Below are 19,058 nucleotides of genomic sequence, written 5' to 3' on the forward strand. Positions count from 1 at the left end.
TTGCTATGCCCAACATGCTTCACAAATATCAGTGTTTTGCAATGGTATATAGAGTTCGGGACACTGGCGAAATCGCAAGTAAGTTGACAGCAGGCATTGGCGAACATCGCCTAGACTTGTGAAACTCAGCGAATTGCATTGTACGTGTGTGATGTGCTTACGGAGTGATTGAATGAAGTTTAATTCCACGCAGCTTCCGTTGTCGCAGGTCTTTTCAGTCTGCGTTATTTATTTCGCGCATTAAAACTGCTCGTGTTAACAACGATGGATGTATAACTGCGGAGTACGTAATGTGATTTTCAAATGCAAGCAAACGGCCGAGCAGTTAGGGCTCGAACGCGTGATTACCCCGCGATGAGCCGCAAGCTTTGCCGCTGTCGACGTAGTATAATGCTGATATACTTTAGTATAGCCTAGCTAAAAAGAGAAAGGGCAAAGGAAAGGCAGGAAGGTTGGCTGGTTTGCTACCCTACACAGGGGAGAGAGGGTCCCGCCGTGGTGGTCTAGTGGCTAATGTACTCGGCTGCTGACCCGCAGGTCGTGGGATTGAATCCCGGCTGCGGCGGCTGAATTTTCGATAGAGGCGAAAATGCTGTAGGCCCGCGTGCTCAGATTCGGGTGCCCGTTAAAGATCCTCAGCCCTCCACTACGGCGTCTCTCATAATCATATGGCGGTTTTGTGACGTTACACCCCACATATGAATCAAGAGAAGGAAGAAATGAGGAAAAAGGAATAAATAAGGAGAGAAGAAAAGATAGGACAAGTTCTACAATAGCACGCGCAGCAACTTGTGTATCACGCATACAGCCTAGCCAAGATAATCAAAACTGCAAGGAGATGGCGACCACTGGATCAATAAATATGTAGTATAGCTGAGAGGAGAAGCTGAGTCTTTCCGTGTAAATTAGTCTATAAGCACAAATGAAGATTAGTTTAGGAGAAGCACACGCATCCGCTTCAGGACCAACTGCAACGGGTTTCTATTAACGATCCCAGGAACGCAGAGGTATGCATGTTAAGGGCTGGTCACATATACCACAACCTACCTCATACATCACAATGTATCTGTTGGGTGCCTTCACAGACCCGAAGGGGGATTAGGCATGGCGTCTAATCACAACACCAAAACTATCTCTACGCCATTTCTTCGCTGAAAACGGGAATAACATTGCAACATCACTGTCCAGAGAACATCATATAGTTAATATATGCCGAGCGCATGAAAGGATGAAAGCTTTGTTTTTGCCTTCGCAATAATCGTGTTCAAATCAAGGTTCGGGCTGCGAGCAAGGAGCGTCGCTCTTTCTTCGTTGCAGCGATCGCTGAATGCAGACAGGAAAAGAGAGAGAAACGAGAAAAAAAGGAAGGCAGGGAGGTTAACCATATGCTAGTATCCGGTATGCTACCCTACACTGGAGTTGGGGAATGGGGGGTTGAAAGAGAGGGAGAGAGTTAAAGTAAGTAAGAGAAGTGGCTAAACAAGTGCTGGAAGCTTACGCTTTAGACATATTCAACAGAGGGAAGGCCTTCTCAATGTGAGGCTGCAGGTTGTCGCTCTAGAAAGGCCTGAAGACACAAGACAAGATGTAAGTCAACATTTAAAAGCTGTGGTTTCCTTTTCTTCGAGAAAAGGAACACACACACACACGCACCGACATATGGACCAATAATAAAACTGTCATTTTGGAGAGGACGGCGCGCGCTTCACACCTGGCGGTAATGAAAACTGCATAAAAGCTAAAGTTTATAGTGCGTTTCAACCGCGAGTAAAGGCGCAGCCTACAAAGGGTTCCCGGGCTGGCCTACCAGTTTTCCGGGGGTGTCGGCCTACCTCGCGCGGAACGTGCAGGCTGCAGCGGCCTATGCAGATCTATTTCTGCCGGCCAGCCGGCAGGAGCAGCATTTCGCGCGGTGGCCCTCGAAGATTCCTGCGGAGCATCACGCGAGCCAGCATGGGCGACTCGCGGTGAGAACGATAACACGTGGCTTGGCTGGCGCAGCAGAGGGAGGGATCGGCCCTCTTCCTGAAGAGCACCGCCGCCGTCGGCGCTTCATTTCATGTTCCAAAGAAAACCCAAGCGAAGAAAAGAAAGATGACGCTGTTGCATGACACGAAGCAAAAAAAAAAAAAAACGCAATAAGGCGCGGAATGCTTCCCAACTGACGAAGGCCGTAGAAAAGAAGCCGGGGATCAAAGCTGCCGCACCCTTTTGCAGCGGCAGGCCATCGCGAGACCCGTGAAGGAAGTGCACGGTCGGTCGCAGACGATGGACGGATCGCGTCGTCTGCTAGTTTTCAAGGAACCAGACGACGCCTTCGCTTCTTTCGCAAGCAAGATATTAGAGGCCCTCTCGTTCCTGCGTTTTCTTTTGAGTTGTTCGTTCCTATCACGTCTTTGTAGGGATCATCGGAACGACGTGCGTAATACAGGTCCTCCTAGGAAAGCAGACAACTACCACGAAAAGAGAGAGAGAGAAAAAGAAAGAAAAATAGAAAATAATAAGGCGTGGAACGATCGCGGTGAATCCAGCTTGTATATTGCTCCTCAATGGTAATTACACAGGCGTTTTGCTAATAGACAAACGCTAAAACCGCACTTTCGCGTCTACCATGCACTCGCACGATTGCAAAAAAAAAAAAAAAAGGCAGATCCCACGTACCTGGGGATCGATGTTAGACGAAGCATGCGGAGGAAAGGTGACCGTGTTGCATTTTTTTTTTGTTGAACGACACGTCATGAAATTACGCTAAATATATGTACAAATGTTGCACGCACAGACTTAAGCCGAAGAGTTGCAGATGTTTATACTACCAGTTGTTCGCACTTGTGCAACGATGTCAAATGGAGCATGCGTATTAGCAACACCAGAAGCTGATATGAAGCGATGTTGCTCATAAAGATGCTGGCCCTGGACACTGCTACATAAATCAACTTCAGCGCATGGGACCTAACCACTAAGGACGTTAACCCGACGTGACATGTTGATAAAATTGGGTAGGCTGCACTGCAACTATTATTGACGTTTCATAAAGATTAGCGTCTATTTGAAAGGTATTTCCGACACCTGGCGTAGCAATGTGGTAGAATGCTCGACTGCCACGCAGATCGCTTGGGTTCGATTCCTGTTAAGACCCTGAAATTTGTTATTTGCACTCGTCCGGGGGTCAACGCTGCCTATGTCAGTTTTTTTTTTTAACACTGGCATTTATTATATGCCTTCGTTCGGTCGGCGCTACCGAGGGCGGGTATTGCTTAACGCTCACGCGTTAAAATTGCGCATGTGTGTTCTCGTCGTTCCTGGGTAGCGTCAATAACCTGTGGCACATACCCGCCCGTGGGTATGTGCCACTGTCTGGCGATAAGTGTTTGACGACGTACGCGACGGGATTGCGACATCATTCATGTCTTGACCAGCACGTCATATTCGTCAAACCATCTCACCCTTTCGTGGTAATTTGGTTCACGCCAAGTTGAGGGGGTGACCACGAGAGCACCCAAACGTAAGTGGCTAGATAGATAAATAAACAGATACGCTCAAAGTCGCCTATGTTCGCTAAAAAAATGCTTCGCATTATAAAAAAAAAAAAAAAGAACGGCGTTCTGCAGTGCCATACATATTGAAGGCAACGCGCGGTGACTTCTACCTAAACAAGAGCTAAATGTTGCAAACCCGTCCTAGAAGTACTTGCCGAAGGCGCCTGCAGCTTTTTTTTTTTTTTTTTGCACAGGGCGCGAGGCGGTGTAGTTTATTTACTTTATAGGGGCGAGACGCCAACAGGGATCGTTATGAAGTGGAACGAAGTTTCCAGCTGCTATGCAGACGCTTTAGTGGACGCAACAGAAACACCGAAGAAGTTTGTAGAGGTTCTCACTGAGAACAGTCAGATGTATATAGCAACAAGAGTGACGCACCACTCCCAAGTGCAGCCACACGTGCCTTGGATATAATGGTAAGTACATGTATACAATATATACGAACGTATATAGAAGCAAATGCTTTCTTTCTTTAAATACATGCACGGTAGATGCTTTTCACCAAATATATGTTCATGCCCATAGCATGAGCTCGGCGGTACAGTACTGGTTTTATGCTTCGCAATGCATGCACTCAGAGGCTATATTTCCCGTTTACCTGATCACAGGAGAGAGAAAGTGCATATACGCCTGTTACTGTTGATCAAAATTAGCAAGTGTCTAAATTTAGTTGCGTAAGATTTTGTCCAGCAGCACACCACATGTCTTTGAACAAAATTAGGTAGGCCAGTAATAACGAGGGCCGCTAGTGGGTGGGGTGGCGGTGCAATGGAGCCTCCCCCCCCCCTTCCTTCCCCTCGTTCACTCCTTAACTGTCGGCCGCTGCCTGCGTCTACATATGACCGTACACTCCAGTGCCCATTCACTTCACTATAGAATAAATCTTCGCAGTTTAAAGATATGCTTTATTAGCCTGTCCTGCCGCCATGGAAAGCTGCTGCTGCTGTAGGAAACAAGAGCTTTGGACACTGAGTAAATGGCCCAATTGGTTAACCATTAATCGCATTCCAATGTCTTCCCTTGCACGTTACGCGCAAGGAAAGCGCGCAGCGACGCGCGAGCGAGCGTTAACAAGCAACTCGATGATTGGGAAAGCTCGAGCGAGGTTTCCCCGCCCACAAGTCGGTCGCACTTCCGAGCGACTCGCCGAGCTTGTCGCATCGGAAGGTCGGGTAACGCGCGGCATCCAGGGCACGGGTAAAAGACCGAGCAGCACGTGAAGCAGAATGCCAGGGTCATTTCAATCTGAAGCGCAGTGGGGTGCCACTCGTGAAAGGGAGCGCGAGCCGAACGAGAGGCTGCAAATTCTTTGCAAGCGGTCTCAAGCAGATCCCGAAGACCAGTGGCCAACGCACGCCCTTCTAAAATCGAGTTGGACGGGATGCGGACAGTCAGGCTGCTACGAATAGGCAGCAAAATTTGGAGAAATTTTTACGCCAGTTTTATTTTGCTTGATTCCGTTGCTTGGCTAAACCAGCAGCACCAAAGAGTAGGCTAAACTACGGGACACACTGGCAAACATTAACAGGAAACCTCAGCACATATTTCCTGGAGTGGAGGAGAAAATATCGATATAAGGACAACGAGGGAAAGAAGTATGCAGCATGTTTATTAACAGTGATGACTTAAGAAATGGTGATGCTACACATCATCACAACAACAACAACAAAGGTGTTGACACGCAGCATAAAAAAGGCACAGCAACCACTAGAAACAGTTCCACAAGCACACTCGATTGAGCGGCACTAAATTTAACAGCCTAGAACATAGTTGTATGGGAACATAATAAAAATAGACAAGCAACCTATAAACAAAAAAGGCCAAGTCCTGATGCACGTTGCAATATGATAAAAACAGTTAAAATGCAGAAGTCCTGCCTTTGAAGCTTGTTGAAATCGAGTGTAAAACTGGCAGCCTTAATTAATGGTAGGTATTCCTTGTGACCACAAAAAGAAAACTGTACACGTAACAGATAAAAATTAATTAATAAAAATAAAATAAAAGAACACTGAAAATAATTATTCTAGGCACCCACTGTAAAAACAAGACAGCAGTTCATGAACGTCTAGAAGCTGTCCAGACACCTCATACACACGCCCACTTGTCGAACGATCTTCCAGGAATGCCAGTGGACGACGATCATGCTGAAAAGGGGCTATTTCCCTTCTGAAGCTGGCTGGGTGTCAGGAGCCAGGAGAAAGATCCGCTGCAGCCGGTGTGGTAGTTTGAGAGGCGAGAAATTTGGCTTGCTGCCCTCTATTGCCCACAGAGAAAAGTCTAGATAACTTACAGTTCTCAGCTGCCCTTAGGTTGGGCTCGTCACCGCAATCTCTCCAGATGTAACGCACTCGCAGCTCAGGCTCAACAGCCCTTAGAAGATGAAGCTGCTTTGACACTAGAAAAAGTTCCACAATGCCAAAGGTAAGGTCGTGGTAATGGTCCGCTGTCAGATCTGTACTGCTGTGTGCTAAAGGCACTTCTTTGGCAATAAGCGCACGGTGACGCCAGTAGTCTGAAACGTAGAAGCTGAAATGCTTGAAATTATTGCTGTCAAAGAAACCATTTTCCCTCTTGAGTTCAAGGAATGCTGGAGCGACGGGGTCCTGCTCTGTGATGATGGGGTGATATTGAGTAAATGGAATAGGCAAGAACACCTGAACACCAGACACCGTGTTCATGCGGACCCTGTTCAAGTAGTCCGTCCTTATCTCCATCCCCGTTTGGCAGAGGAGGATAAGTGAATCCTGTGGCAGCTTTCGCACAACAAGGTCGATCAGAGCAAAGTCTGAGGGAACCCGCCGATCCTCTGGTATTCTAATACTGATCGTTGCAAGCTTAGCATTACTCTTTCGAAACCGGTTTGAACTGGACACGGCAAAGCTCCGGATGTTTCCAAACACATCAGGCACACCGGCTGGTTGCAAGAATGCAAGTAAAAGCATAGTATTATCGTTCTTCTCTAAACAGGTCTTGGCATACTCTTCAATGAAAACAGCAACATGGTCCAGTTCTTTTTCCTTGACAAAGAGCACCATTATTATCCTCGTATGCTCTGTAACGTAAGGCATGCTGATAACTTCAGACTTTCCAAGTGGCCGCAAGAATTCCAGGGTTCTGCAGGTCTCGGCACTTGCTGTTTCATTCCAAAGCAGAAGATACATCACATAGCTAAGGCCTCGCGTTGGATCAAACTTTCTATAGCCATCAATGGTAGAAACTATTGTTAGGTTATTCTTGGGAAAGGAGCGCTGGAGAAATTCCTTCGCAGAAGTTTTCAAGTCTTCTATACTAAGCTTTTCGGCTCCACTAATAAGGCTTGTGACTTCATAGTCGGATTTCCAGAACAAATGGGTGTCATTAAAGTACACTGAACGAATAACATCAAATCTGTTGGGTGGTTTTAGTGTTGGCTCAACACCAAGAGGCCATTCTACTCTTCCCATAGTGTCATTAGGCAGATGAATAGCGACGTCAGCTATCTGTTTCTCCGTGAATGCAATTTGTCTCTTAACTTTTTGCAGATTGTAGAGACTGAAGTGGTGGTGCAGGCGATAGAAGTACTTCGACGTTAGCACTGGGTATAGAGTCACCACTGCACTGAAATCTTTCCTTGTTGTGAGAGTAGCCGGATCTGGTATGTAGCCCAAGTCCTTGTCAAGGTTCAATGAGTAGAAAGGTTGGTCCTATAAGACACAAACAACGTAAAAGGCTGTCATCACAATGGGAGCATCTCATGCGCGTAAAGGAAAATACTGAAAAAACAGTTGCTTACCTGAAAGACATCGCTGCAGGGTATTCCCGAAATGTTCGCAATGCACCGGGCAATGTTGTCATCCAAGATTTCACCTTTCTCAGCCAAGCAAGAGTCGATATTTGCAAGCACTTTCTTAAATACCCCATTGCTCAGCAGCAAACCGGCGTCCAGATCACAGGCTCCGTTTGCAGCCCTACCCAAAAAGACTTCTACGTTCACACTGACGTGCGTAGCAATGCTTACGAGCTTTTCACCATTCACGTATGTGCTATCTCGCATGAGAAACACAAAATCGAAGTCTTTTGCAGTGTTCTTGACGCCGAGATGCTTGAGAACGTGAGAGGCCAGAGAGTCGCACTTCGTGCCGGGCAGCTGGAAGACTGACGGAGCAGCGGGAGCCGAACTCTCTCCGTCCGAGGCGCACGAATAAAAAATAAGTTTGTTGGGATGTCTGGACAGCGTTCTGTTCACGGCGGCACCGAACGTCTCGACCGTCTCTGGCGACGTAAGCACAACGACGAGTAGCTTCTCGCGTATTTCCAGTTCCGTGCTGTAGAATCGCGGTCGTTTGAGGGCCACTTTCTCCGGGCTGTTGGCCTGAGAAGTCTTGGAGCGGCCTTCCAAGCGCAACACTGGCTCGAAGTCTTCGTCGTCTACCGGCGCCGACTGCCAGAGCGAGAAGCCGTCCTTTGCGGAGGGCGGCGACTTCCGCCGCTGACAGCCCATGAACGGCACGGCCGTCAACGAGAGCACGATTCCGAAGCATATTCCGATTGGCACGAGTTTCTTGTGAAGCACGACTCTGGACGACCGCCTGCCGAAGAGTATCATCTGTGCCTGTCCGATTCAGAAACATCGGCACTGCTCGGCACGACTGGGGCGAGAGCACTGGTTGAAACACACAAAATTACGCAGTACTTTGTCTCGGTAGTAACATCGCGATAGCAGAAAACGTCGCGTGCAGGCACCGCTGCATCACCTCCTCCGCTTGACAAAGCTCCCCTCCACAGACTCGAGACTTTCACTGATCCTCGAGCAGCCAACTCGAAAACTCCCCGCGCTCTCGCAGCTCTTGCTGCTCTTTATTTGCCGCTCTTGCACGTCGCGCGAGCTTTTGAGCTTTCTTACGTTTTTCTGCCACCAGCTGCCTCTAGTGCACCTGCACAAAATTATTGATGATGATGGAACAAACAAAATTGTGATGATGATAATGCTTTCAGTTGGTTTATTGTTGAGTAAGTATGACGTATTTTGAGTGTTTTAATAGCGTTTATATAACAAAAAACATTTTTTAACTAAAAATTGAAATGCCTGCTACATAAAGCTAAAAATAATATGTTAATTAAGCTTATAAATTCCAGTCACAATATCAATTACTGTTTAATAGTTGCTTGGCTTTATTTGTCAATTATTAAATAATGTTTGTGTTGTAGTGTAAACTTATTGCTTTGGTCTTTGTAGCTTGGGTTTGGCTAGTTTGGTTTTGTTTTTTGTTTGTATCCAGTCAATGATCCAGTAGTGAAACATGGCGGCTGCAGCTATCGTAGACGATTCGGTGCCCGTGAAAGTATGTATTATTCTCTCGGTTGTTGGTTTTATGTCGCTTTGTTTCTCTGTTTCGAAGCACAGAAACTTCCTTGGCGGCTTATTTTTTGTTCGTGTTCGTAGCAGCCGTGCAGGGAAACCTCAATTTCGGTTACTAATTTGTGCCAGTCATTGCCCGCTTGTTACTGCAGCCTGCATTGACTTCACTGTTTTAAACACACAGTGTTTAATGACATCACGTAAGTCGCGTGCAATGATTTGGCTAATATTAAACGGTGTCTTTAGGTCCGCAAACCTGTTAAGAAGGTAAGCACATAACATGAGCGGTCGTGTCACCGACCCGTCCGGCGTGCCGTCCTGGCTCGGTGGTTGTGTTGCTGGATTAGTAACGATCACCATATTTTCAGATGGAGGTCGATGGGGCGTCGAAAGGAGACGGGCTGAAGCAGTACTACATAACTAAGATAGAAGAGCTCCAGGTGAGGATTGTTTCGTTTCTCGGTTGACCGTGAAGTAACTTGTATGAAGTCTGATTGCTTCTTGAATTTCAGCTCGTGGTTTCCGACAAGACGCAAAATCTTAGGCGATTGCAAGCTCAAAGAAACGAACTCAACGCCAAAGGTTTGTCCTTTTACGCTTTTTGTTTTAATGCAGTGCCGTCGAAGTGCTGTAATCGCAACCATCGCACTCGCTGCTAGTCAGTACCACCTGTGTGGAAGCTTGATTTGATGATTGATGTGTGGGGTTTAACGTCCCAAACCAGTGGAAGCTAATAGCTGTAACGCACTCATGAAGCACCGGAACAAGCTGATACTTATTCATACTAGCAAGTACTATCGCTAGCTAGGTAAACACTATTGCTGGCCGCAGTCACTATTGTGTACTTCTATCCGTTCGCACTCAGCGCTTCATTCACGCTTACCAGCAGGCGGTCTTACTCGTGCTCGCGTCCTCGTCCGCTCATTACAAACCACGCACTGCTAAAGTACTTGCAGAATTAAACGCGTCAATTTGGAGCCAAGTTATGCTTTCGTTTCCCTGGTATTCGGTTGACATCATGTTGTCGTTATTTTGGCCTAAGCACTTGCATCGGAGGCAGCATCTCCTTGGGTGGCCAGGTTCGTGGCTATCTCGATAATCTTGCGTGGCAGTTGTGACACTTTTTATGTCTTCATTCATTGTGCAAACACTAAGTACATGCATTCACATTAGCTTACTTTCACTCTAAAACGTGTCAACACCCACATGATTTGCCAATCCTCATAGCCTAATAGTGAGGTCGGGGTAGAATATGTGTTTGTGTACTTGTGCGTGAGTATGACGGCTCATGCATACAATCCTATTAAATGATTCAGTTTTATCCACACAGTGTTGTTAAAGGGACATTCTTTGGCGTTACCTTTGTAATCAAGCAGCTAGCATTCATAATACTCTGCTTCTGACATTATGTGCGAGGGATAGTCTTTTTTTTTTTAATGTGCATAAAATTAAATTAAGGCTTGCAGTGGTGTGAACGGTCTTATCATATTTATGTTTGCTGTGTTACACTGTCAGCATTTGTCCTTGTCTACTTGCAGTGAGAATGCTTCGTGAAGAGCTGCAGTTGCTTCAAGAACAGGGATCCTACGTTGGTGAAGTGGTCAAACCAATGGACAAAAAGAAAGTGCTCGTCAAGGTGGGTCTAAAAAGTTTATTACGGTAGCTACTTAAATACGGCAAATTTTTTATGTTCTCTGGTATAATTTTTTGATGAAAGTACATGTCCAGGTAAGCAACGTGCTAGAAATAAGGTATGGTCAAGCTTCACTCACTGATTATTCAGGTGTAGTTTATTCTTTCAGGTCTCTGACAACTGCAACTATTTTTGTTGTGGGTGCACACCAATGCTTTGGTACTGAAAGGCACATGTTGCTCTCGGTTACATGTGCAGACATGTCAAAAACTTGTCTTTGCCAGTAAGTATGTGCATAAGTGATGCCTAGAGCCAAGACTGCTCATTTTGCCACATTTCATGCACACGTGCGTCTCACTTGAAGCATGGTTAAGAGTGCTACGATATGTTAGTTCATATTTTGCAGTGTTCGTTTTACATGTAAAATAATTCACTCAGAGTGATCCACCGCTAGGGGGCCGTATAGACCAGACGCGTCTCACATGGGCTCCTGCTTTTCGTGCTTTTTAACCCGAAATAAGGCCAGTGACGAACCCAATCACAGCCTCAGCTGCCAAGACACGAGGAATCGGCGGACACCAGCTTCTTTTGGGTGAGTGCATCCTGTCTCAAGATATAAGACAATTCCTGACAAGCGCGCGTCCAGTTTATTAAGCCTCACGCCAAGTTCGTTCCTGAGCAAAGCCGCGCGGCGCGTGCACAACGTGCTCAGGCGTTCCTGACGGCACGGCACGAGCGCTCGCGCTCACCGTGGCGAAAAGCTTAGAATGAGCAGAGACGCAGCCGCAGCAAGCGAAATGCAAAGAAATCAGCAAGGCGAAGAAAATACAATGCAAACTGACCAAGTGGACGCAAACGAAACAACAGAAAATTCGTGGACCTATGACGCTGGCAGTGGCAGAACAATTGCAACGGAAAGCGCTTGGATCACAAGAAATAAGAAAGACAAGAAGGCTGTCGCCAATCCAAGGTCACCGGCCAACCAACCCACAGAGCAGCCACCTATCAATGAGCAGACGCTAAAGTCATCACCAACGCAGCAACAACGCAGGCCCAAGATGCCACCTCTGCCTCTCGATGACTTCAAGATCGTCTACCGCCCGGAAGCAGGTCTTCACCTCGCCAAATGGAACACCGTTGCTGTCACGCATGCCATCGGCAGAGTGAGTGGACTATCACAGCAAGACTTTAACGACAAGGTACGCCAATATATACAGCCCCCCACGAGACCAACTACCAGTCAAGAGAATGGAAAACCTAATCATCACAAGCACCGCCGCCAAAGAAGACGCCAAGAAGTTGGTAAGCATCCAGAAAATACAGCTTGGAGGAAATTTTTACACTGTGAACGGCAACATCAGAACACCTGACGATGTCTCCAGAGGCGTCATCAGTGGCTTGATACCCAGTACGAGCACCGCAGAACTCATGGCTGGAATTGGGCACCGGCAAGATACACAGTTCACGCCCGAATGCTAGGTCAATCGACCACGGCAGTGGTCTTCTGTGAAGGACCGCACGTTCCCTACTACATAATTTTCCAGAGTGTAGACTTCCGCTGCAGACCATATCGTAAGTCAGTGCAGTATTGCCGAGCTTGTGGCAATACGGGTCACCGCCAGGATGTCTGTCCGAAACCTATCCCGGATTTCTGCTATAAATGTGGCAAGGCCGGACAAACGCAGGGACATGAATGCGCACCCATCTGCAAGATCTGCGGGGAAGGACACGAAACAGCAAGTAAAGAATGTAAAAGGAGACTAAAGCCTAGCCCACCACTCTTCAACGTAAGACAACAGCGCCTCAACAGGCTTCAAGAAATAGACAACAACTGGAACGCCAGCGGAGAAGAGTTCCCTGAGGTTAGCATATCGGCCGCTACCTCTAACAGTAACAATGAGGGCCGCGTCTCCACGCGCAGCAGTTCTAAGTCAATATTGCGTTCGAGTTCGCGCTCACACTCTCGCACGCGTTCCGTCTCTGCGCGCAGTAGATCCAAATCAATACTGCGTTCCAGTTCGCGCTCTCGCTCGCGTTCCGTTAAACGTGCGTGCTACGCTGCCATGGCAAGTGGATCTAATGACAGCAGCAGCTTAACCTCCTTGAAGTCGGACTCCTCATCCATACAGGTTCTCGAAGATAAGACTGAAAAACCAGCAAAAAAAAGCTCCAGAATCAGCACAGCCAACTGCAAAGCCAACAAAGCCTCATAAATAAACTGCTTCAGAGTCAAAAACGACAACAAGAGCTCATTGACAAACTACTTGAAAAGTGCACGCATGAGCAAGGACATTCGGACAATGCAGAACAACAATATAAGAACAAGCAAACTCAAGCACAGAGCCGGCAACGACGCTGACCAAGGTAGGCGTCCAAGCCCTAGTGAACGCAAGGTGCACAATATTCGAAGAATCTTTCATGAATAACATGCACGCCACGATGTAAAAGATTGTCCAGTCTGCAATAGAAAAAACAGCCTCAATGTTTGAACACAAGATCACCACGCTTAATGCCAAAATTGATGGGATTGCTGCGCAAGTCAACAATTTCATCGCGCACGTGAAGAAAACTTACGTAACCATGGCACAGTTCGACAGCTTGAACAACCCACGCCAAATGACTCGGAAAAAGGCACGAACGAACAGTCACAATGCCTCTCGCTCAGTCTCGCCGAGTAGCGATGGCAGGCGTGACATCGAATCGATTGTAGATGGCAGTCCCTAACCATAAGTATAAGAACCAGCATTCAACTTTACGCATATGGCAATGGAACTGTCGGTCATACCGCTCTCGATACGCAAGCCTACAAGAATTCATCAAGCTTAACCAACCAGAGATCATTGCTCTTCAGGAAACCAACACGCAGAACGTACGACTGCAAGTGTACACGACCTGTGCACAAACCCAACGCACTGCCATACTTGTCAAGAAAGCACTTTCAACGCAAAAACACGAAATCGAGGACACTCAGATAGAGCATACCTTAATAGAGATTCTGCCGGAACGAAAGACGCAGCAAAGTTTTTTCCTAACTAATATATACAGCCCCCCACGAGACCAACTACCAGACTTCGATCACTTCATACGAGAAATCAGGAAGCACACGAATGGCCACCAGATCATAATAATGGGAGACTTTAATGCCTCTCACACGGCATGGGGTATCATATCACCACGAGGAAAGGTTCTAGGGTGCACGATACTGCTCAACATCACAGACTAATCCTGTGGAATGACCCTCTGCAGAAGACGAGAATCGGGAACAGCGTCTCCAGGGAAACAAATCCAGATCTTACATTTACGGCGAACGTCACTAGGGCAGAGTGGAGTGTGCTACCGGAAACTTTAGGTAGTGATCATCACATCATCCAACTCTCCGTAGCGCACACTCGTAAGCAGACCAACACTGGAATAGCGCGGTTAACGGAATGGCAATCCTTTAGGAATGACCTCGACGTTGAAGCCACCATAATCGACATTGAAGACTGGTTTAAGAATGTGCTCAAAATAGCCGAACGCTACACTAAGGACATACAGCTTGACGTCGATACACCCGCCGTCGACGCACATCTCCTCCACCTTTGGGAGGCTAGAAGAGGACTTCTAAAACGGTGGAAGCGGCAAAAATTAAACAAAGTTACGGAAACGCATTTCTCTCCTCACCGAGCAAGCTCAAGATTATGCGAACCGATTGGCCAGGCAGAACTGGCATGCTTTCTGTGACAAGCTGCAGGGGATTCTGAGCACCAAGAAGACCTGGCATCTGCTAGGCACACTTCTAGCCACGCAACCCTCCAAAGCAGCACAGAAGCAGCACCTTCAGAGGCTTATTCGAAACTACGCCGGTACAGAAGAACACCTCCTAGAAGAATTACAAAAGAAGCTCTGTGGCGATGCACCCTCTGGGGCTTCAATTCACACCAAAGAATACGCTGGCACACCAAACACTGAACTCGACCGGCCCTTCAGCTTGGCTGAGCTGGCACAGCCCTAACGAAGTTGACAAGAAATACCAGCCCCGGAATAGACAGGATTGTCAACAAGCACTTTCGCAACCTACCGCACCAGGCCACCACGGCTCTCCTCCGACGACTGCTGGGATAAAGGAGAGCTACCTGCGGTATGGAAGCACTCAGAAATCACCATGGTCCCTAAGCCTAACAAACCAGTCGGCATCGAGAACATACGCCCGATTTCTCTCACCTCGTGCGTGGGAAAGCTGTTCGAACACATGATGCACAACCGCTTAACCCAGTACCTGGAAGATAGTGGACACCTACCGGACACCATGTTTGGCTTCAGGCAGCATCTTTCAACGCACGACGTGCTCTTACTACTCAAAGAAGACCTCCCTGATCACCTCACCCATCGAAGAAAGTACTCCATACTCGGAGTTGACGTCAAGGCGGCCTTCGATAACGTCAGCCACGACGCGATCCTCAACAACCTAGAAGGCGTTGGCTGCGGCATTAAAACCTACACGTATGTCAGAAACTTTCTGACAGACCACACAGCAACTGTGGGCATATGCAACATCCGCAGCAAAAGCTTCCAACTACCGGAAAAAGGAACGCCGCAGGGTTCGGTCATCTCGCCGTTACTTTTCAATGTGGCTATGATCAATCTGCCAAAAATTCTCGACAAAATACCTGATTTACGGCACGCGATCTACGCTGATGACATCACGCTCTGGACCAGGGCTTCGAACACTGGGAGACAAGAGACCTGCCTACAAACCGTCGTAGATGCCATCGAACGGTATCTCAGAAACTGCGGTCTCTGCTGTGCCCCCGAGGAATCCGAGCACCTCGTCCTCAAAGTGAGGACAAGAGGCAGACCCCCTCTATACGACGAGCCCGACCCTAGTGTAACGCTGAAAGGGACCTTAATTCCAAAAGTCGAGACCCTGCGAGTGCTTGGAGTTCACATCTACAAGGATGGATCAAGAGCTGCCATCATACCGAGACTACAACGGACACTATCACAACTCACTCACCTCGTCAAGAGGATCGCAAATCAACGAAACGTACTCGAAGAGCACGACACGCTACGTATAATGCAAGCTCTGTTCACCAGCCGCATCACGAACGGCACGCCGTACCTGAATTTGAAAACAGCTGAAATTGAAAAACTTAATATCATGATAAGAAAGGCCACTAAAGTAGCCCTGGGACTTCCGCCAATGGCCTCTACCACACGTCTCCTAAAGATGGGCGTCCACAACATGTGGCAAGAGCTCATCGAAGCGCATAGGAAAAGTCTCCTGGAGAGGCTCAAGCTGACGCCCACGGGGAGGTCGGTGCTCCGGTACCTCAACTACAGCGACACGTTCATCGCCGATGCAGACCGGAAAAAGCGCATCCCGCTGTACATTAGAGAGTCGCTGTCCAATCGCACCTATTCCACGCAACATGCATCCTACTTTCCACAAAAGTAGACGCAAGGCTAGAGCCAACGCTATTCGACGAAAGTTCAAGCAAGACCCGGACGCCCGCTACACTGACGCGGCCAAGTATCCGCATAGAAACGCGTACGCTGTCAGCGTAGTCGATTCTCAAGGCCGAGAATTAGCGTCGGCCACGGTCAACACACTCAATTCAGACGCCGCAGAAGAATCGGCAATCGCTCTAGCAACCACAACATGTACAGACGCCGCGGTGATTTTCACCGACTCACAAGCCACCTGCAAGAATTTTGCTAAGGGCCGTATCTCAGCCAATGCCATCAATATTTTGAAACGGCGAAGAACTCCAATCTCATACACTTGTGTATTATGGGTGCCAGGACACGAGGGTCTGCAGGGAAATGAAGCGGCCCACGCCGCTGCCCGCGAGCACGTCAGCCGGGGGCTGCCCCCGGCCCACAGGACATTCGACCCGTCATTGAAGAGACGGAAATTGTTCAAAACACCTACTCATCGTTACTCCAGCATTACAGGCTGGAGCGACGAGTATACCCTTCGCCACACCCAAAACTGACAAAAGAGGAAAGCGTAATACTGAGACGCCTGCAAAGCAGCACATACACACATAGGGCCCTAATGCACCGTCTCTACCCAACGAGATATAGCTCTATGTGCCCGCTTTGCAATGTACCGGACACCCTGGCGCACTTGCTTCTTGCATGCCAGTGTATTGCCAGACGTAATCTGCAACAACACATGACTGATAACGAAGCAGGACGGACGAACGAAGACCTAACCCAAACGTGGGAGGCGAAGCTCGCCCTCGAGGACCTGGAAGAGCAACAACAACTCGTCGCCAGGGCCAAGAGGGCAGTAGAAGCCAGAGGGTTCCTGGACTAAGGAGCCCTCCCACCTCAGGGTGACACCGGGCATTGCTCGGGGCATTGTTTCAAAATAAACGTTTACTTCTCTCTCTCTCTCTAATTCACTCATGTTTGCTGCCTCAAAACTTTGTAATGGTTGTTTTGGAATATGCTCTACAGCGTAATGCATCACGCTTGGCCCTAAAGTTAACATCAAACATGCTTTGTAACAGATTTTAGTTAATTAATTAATCAGGTGTAATAGAAACACCCAAATGAGCACCACGTGGCTTCAGACCATATGTCATTAGATTTTGTCACTTGCATTGTACAAAAAAAAAATCTGGTTCTTTTTATGTGAAAAACGTTGTGCCTGAAAAATAACATACAAGGGGGATTTACAGATTTCCCACAGCTATAAACTCACTTGTAGGTTTGGAGAAGATTGAGGTATTCACAGCACACTTATGAATTTAGTGCATTTTCAACTACTGTATGGTGAGAAATTGCAACAGCTATCATTTTATTCGAGTGAGCACTCCAGGTTTGGTGCAGTTTCTATCATGAGGGCACTCGCTGTTTCAACTAGCGAGGGTGCTGTTTTAATTTGAGCACTTAACGTGTATCTTTTTGTATTTTTTCTTGCAGGTCCACCCCGAAGGAAAGTTTGTAGTAGACATTGACAAAAACATTGACATTGCTAATGTAACGCCCAACAGCAGGGTAGCTCTGCGGAATGACAGTTACACGCTACACAAGATATTACCAAACAAGGCGAGTGGAATGTTTTAGTACTTTATATCACCATTGCTCTCTTACTATAGTGGCGTAGCCAGAAGGTGGCATACCGGGCTCGTGTCACTTCCTCCCCCCCCACCCACCTCGAAACTTTTTTTGCCATGGCATACATAGGTATAGTGCAAAATGACAATTTGCGTGCCCGACCCTCTTCAGATCAAGATAGTGCCCCCCCCCCCCCCCCAAAATATTTTTGCCTACGCCCCTGACTATATTTATGCCAGTTTAGTATATTGCCACTGAACTTATAATGCATGCTCACATCATTACAACAGTACAATTTGCTGACAACTTTCTTCAGTAATTGTAACCTCACCATTATGTATAGGGATTATTGGGGTGTGAGGGTTGATCCTGTGCCTCTTAGATGATTAAAAAATGCCAATCACTCTTTTTATTATTGTGCAAGGTAATTTAGCTGTGGAAGCTAAGCCGTGTTTTCAAACCGGTTTCAGTTGTTTATTAGAGGCCTGCCATGGCAGCCTAGCAACTGAGAGGTTGTGCTGTTTAGCTTAAGGGCATGGGTTTGATTCCTGACCATGTCAACTGCATTTTATGGGGTGCGAAATACAAAAACATCTATTTGCTCAGATTTATAGCAGTACTGAAATGATTGAGACTTCATGGAAAGGATATTATTCGTTTCCTTGGTATGCATGTTAATGCTCTCCACAAACCGTAGTCAGGAAATCCATATGAAATCTTTACTTTGCTTTTAAAGTTTGCGTGGCTGAGTGTCTGCAAGCCGGTGCCGGCACAACGGACGTTATGCCGACGAGTCAACACAGTTCTACTGAGTTTGCAAACTATGTGTCCTGCATGCAGCCAGAAATCACTTTTGAGGTCGCTGAATGGAAATTCACTCGTTGTTTATGTGCACTACAAGCAGATGACAGATCTGCCGCCGTCTCTTCATGACGTCGCACTGTGATGACGTCCCAGCACGTCGCTGAGAAGCTGCCCCGTCAATATCGAAAGTGAAAGGGTTTTTAAGGTAGCAGTATTAAAAAAGATACCTGATGCATTCTCAGGCACCACAATTCTCTTTTTATGGTTCCTGACGTCAATGTCATTATTTAGAGCAGCGATTGAAATATTTTTAAAATTCGTGTCGGGCTCCTTTAGTTGCACTTTAAGAACCTCAGATGTTGAAAATTATTTCTGTAGTTCCCCACTTAAGCATGCCTCATAATCATGTGGTACTGTTGTCGCTTTAATATGCCAATTTGCAGACATAACCATAAATGAGCATGCATTGCTAGCTGTGTAAACTTGCGAAATTCCTCATCGCTTTCATGTTCAGTTTCATGTTAAACAAAAAAAAAAAGGAAAATGCAGGGGCCTGCTTTTGATTTTACACTAATGTATTAAACCAACAAATAAAGAAGCCAAGGAGACCATTTAGGATGTTACTTGTAGTTTTGAAGTGAAATGTAACTATTATGAGATGAAAGAAATGAATAAACCTGAAACAATAAAAAATAGA

General features: G+C 47.1%; 2 protein-coding genes across 3 annotated transcripts in view; one reads left to right on the top strand and one right to left on the bottom strand.

The window, feature by feature from the left end:
• Nucleotides 1–5,128: 5,128 nt before the first annotated feature.
• Chpf (Chondroitin polymerizing factor) lies at nucleotides 5,129–8,261 on the bottom strand. Its single transcript, XM_037436120.2, has 2 exons — nucleotides 7,309–8,261; nucleotides 5,129–7,219 (listed from the first exon to the last, which is right to left on the bottom strand). Exons 1-2 carry the CDS (start codon nucleotides 8,119–8,121, stop codon nucleotides 5,720–5,722), a joined length of 2,313 nt encoding a protein of 770 aa, XP_037292017.2. The 5' UTR covers nucleotides 8,122–8,261; the 3' UTR covers nucleotides 5,129–5,719.
• A 457-nt stretch (nucleotides 8,262–8,718) lies between these two features.
• Nucleotides 8,719–19,058, top strand: part of LOC119188194 (26S proteasome regulatory subunit 8) — a 34,282-nt gene continuing 23,942 nt past the window's right edge. Inside the window, exons 1-5 of one of the 2 annotated variants that reach the window (XM_037436121.2) lie at nucleotides 8,719–8,857; nucleotides 9,243–9,314; nucleotides 9,387–9,456; nucleotides 10,413–10,510; nucleotides 17,423–17,548. In XM_037436121.2, coding sequence (XP_037292018.2) covers nucleotides 8,816–8,857; nucleotides 9,243–9,314; nucleotides 9,387–9,456; nucleotides 10,413–10,510; nucleotides 17,423–17,548 — 408 coding nt within the window. In that variant the 5' untranslated portion in view covers nucleotides 8,719–8,815. Of the gene's footprint in view, nucleotides 8,858–8,958; nucleotides 9,142–9,242; nucleotides 9,315–9,386; nucleotides 9,457–10,412; nucleotides 10,511–17,422; nucleotides 17,549–19,058 lie in introns of those variants that run through there. The other variant, XM_075894842.1, reaches the window with a different exon arrangement.

The sequence above is a fragment of the Rhipicephalus microplus genome, chromosome 1 (genome assembly GCF_043290135.1).
Source record: "Rhipicephalus microplus isolate Deutch F79 chromosome 1, USDA_Rmic, whole genome shotgun sequence".
Taxonomy (NCBI): Eukaryota; Metazoa; Arthropoda; class Arachnida; order Ixodida; family Ixodidae; genus Rhipicephalus; species Rhipicephalus microplus.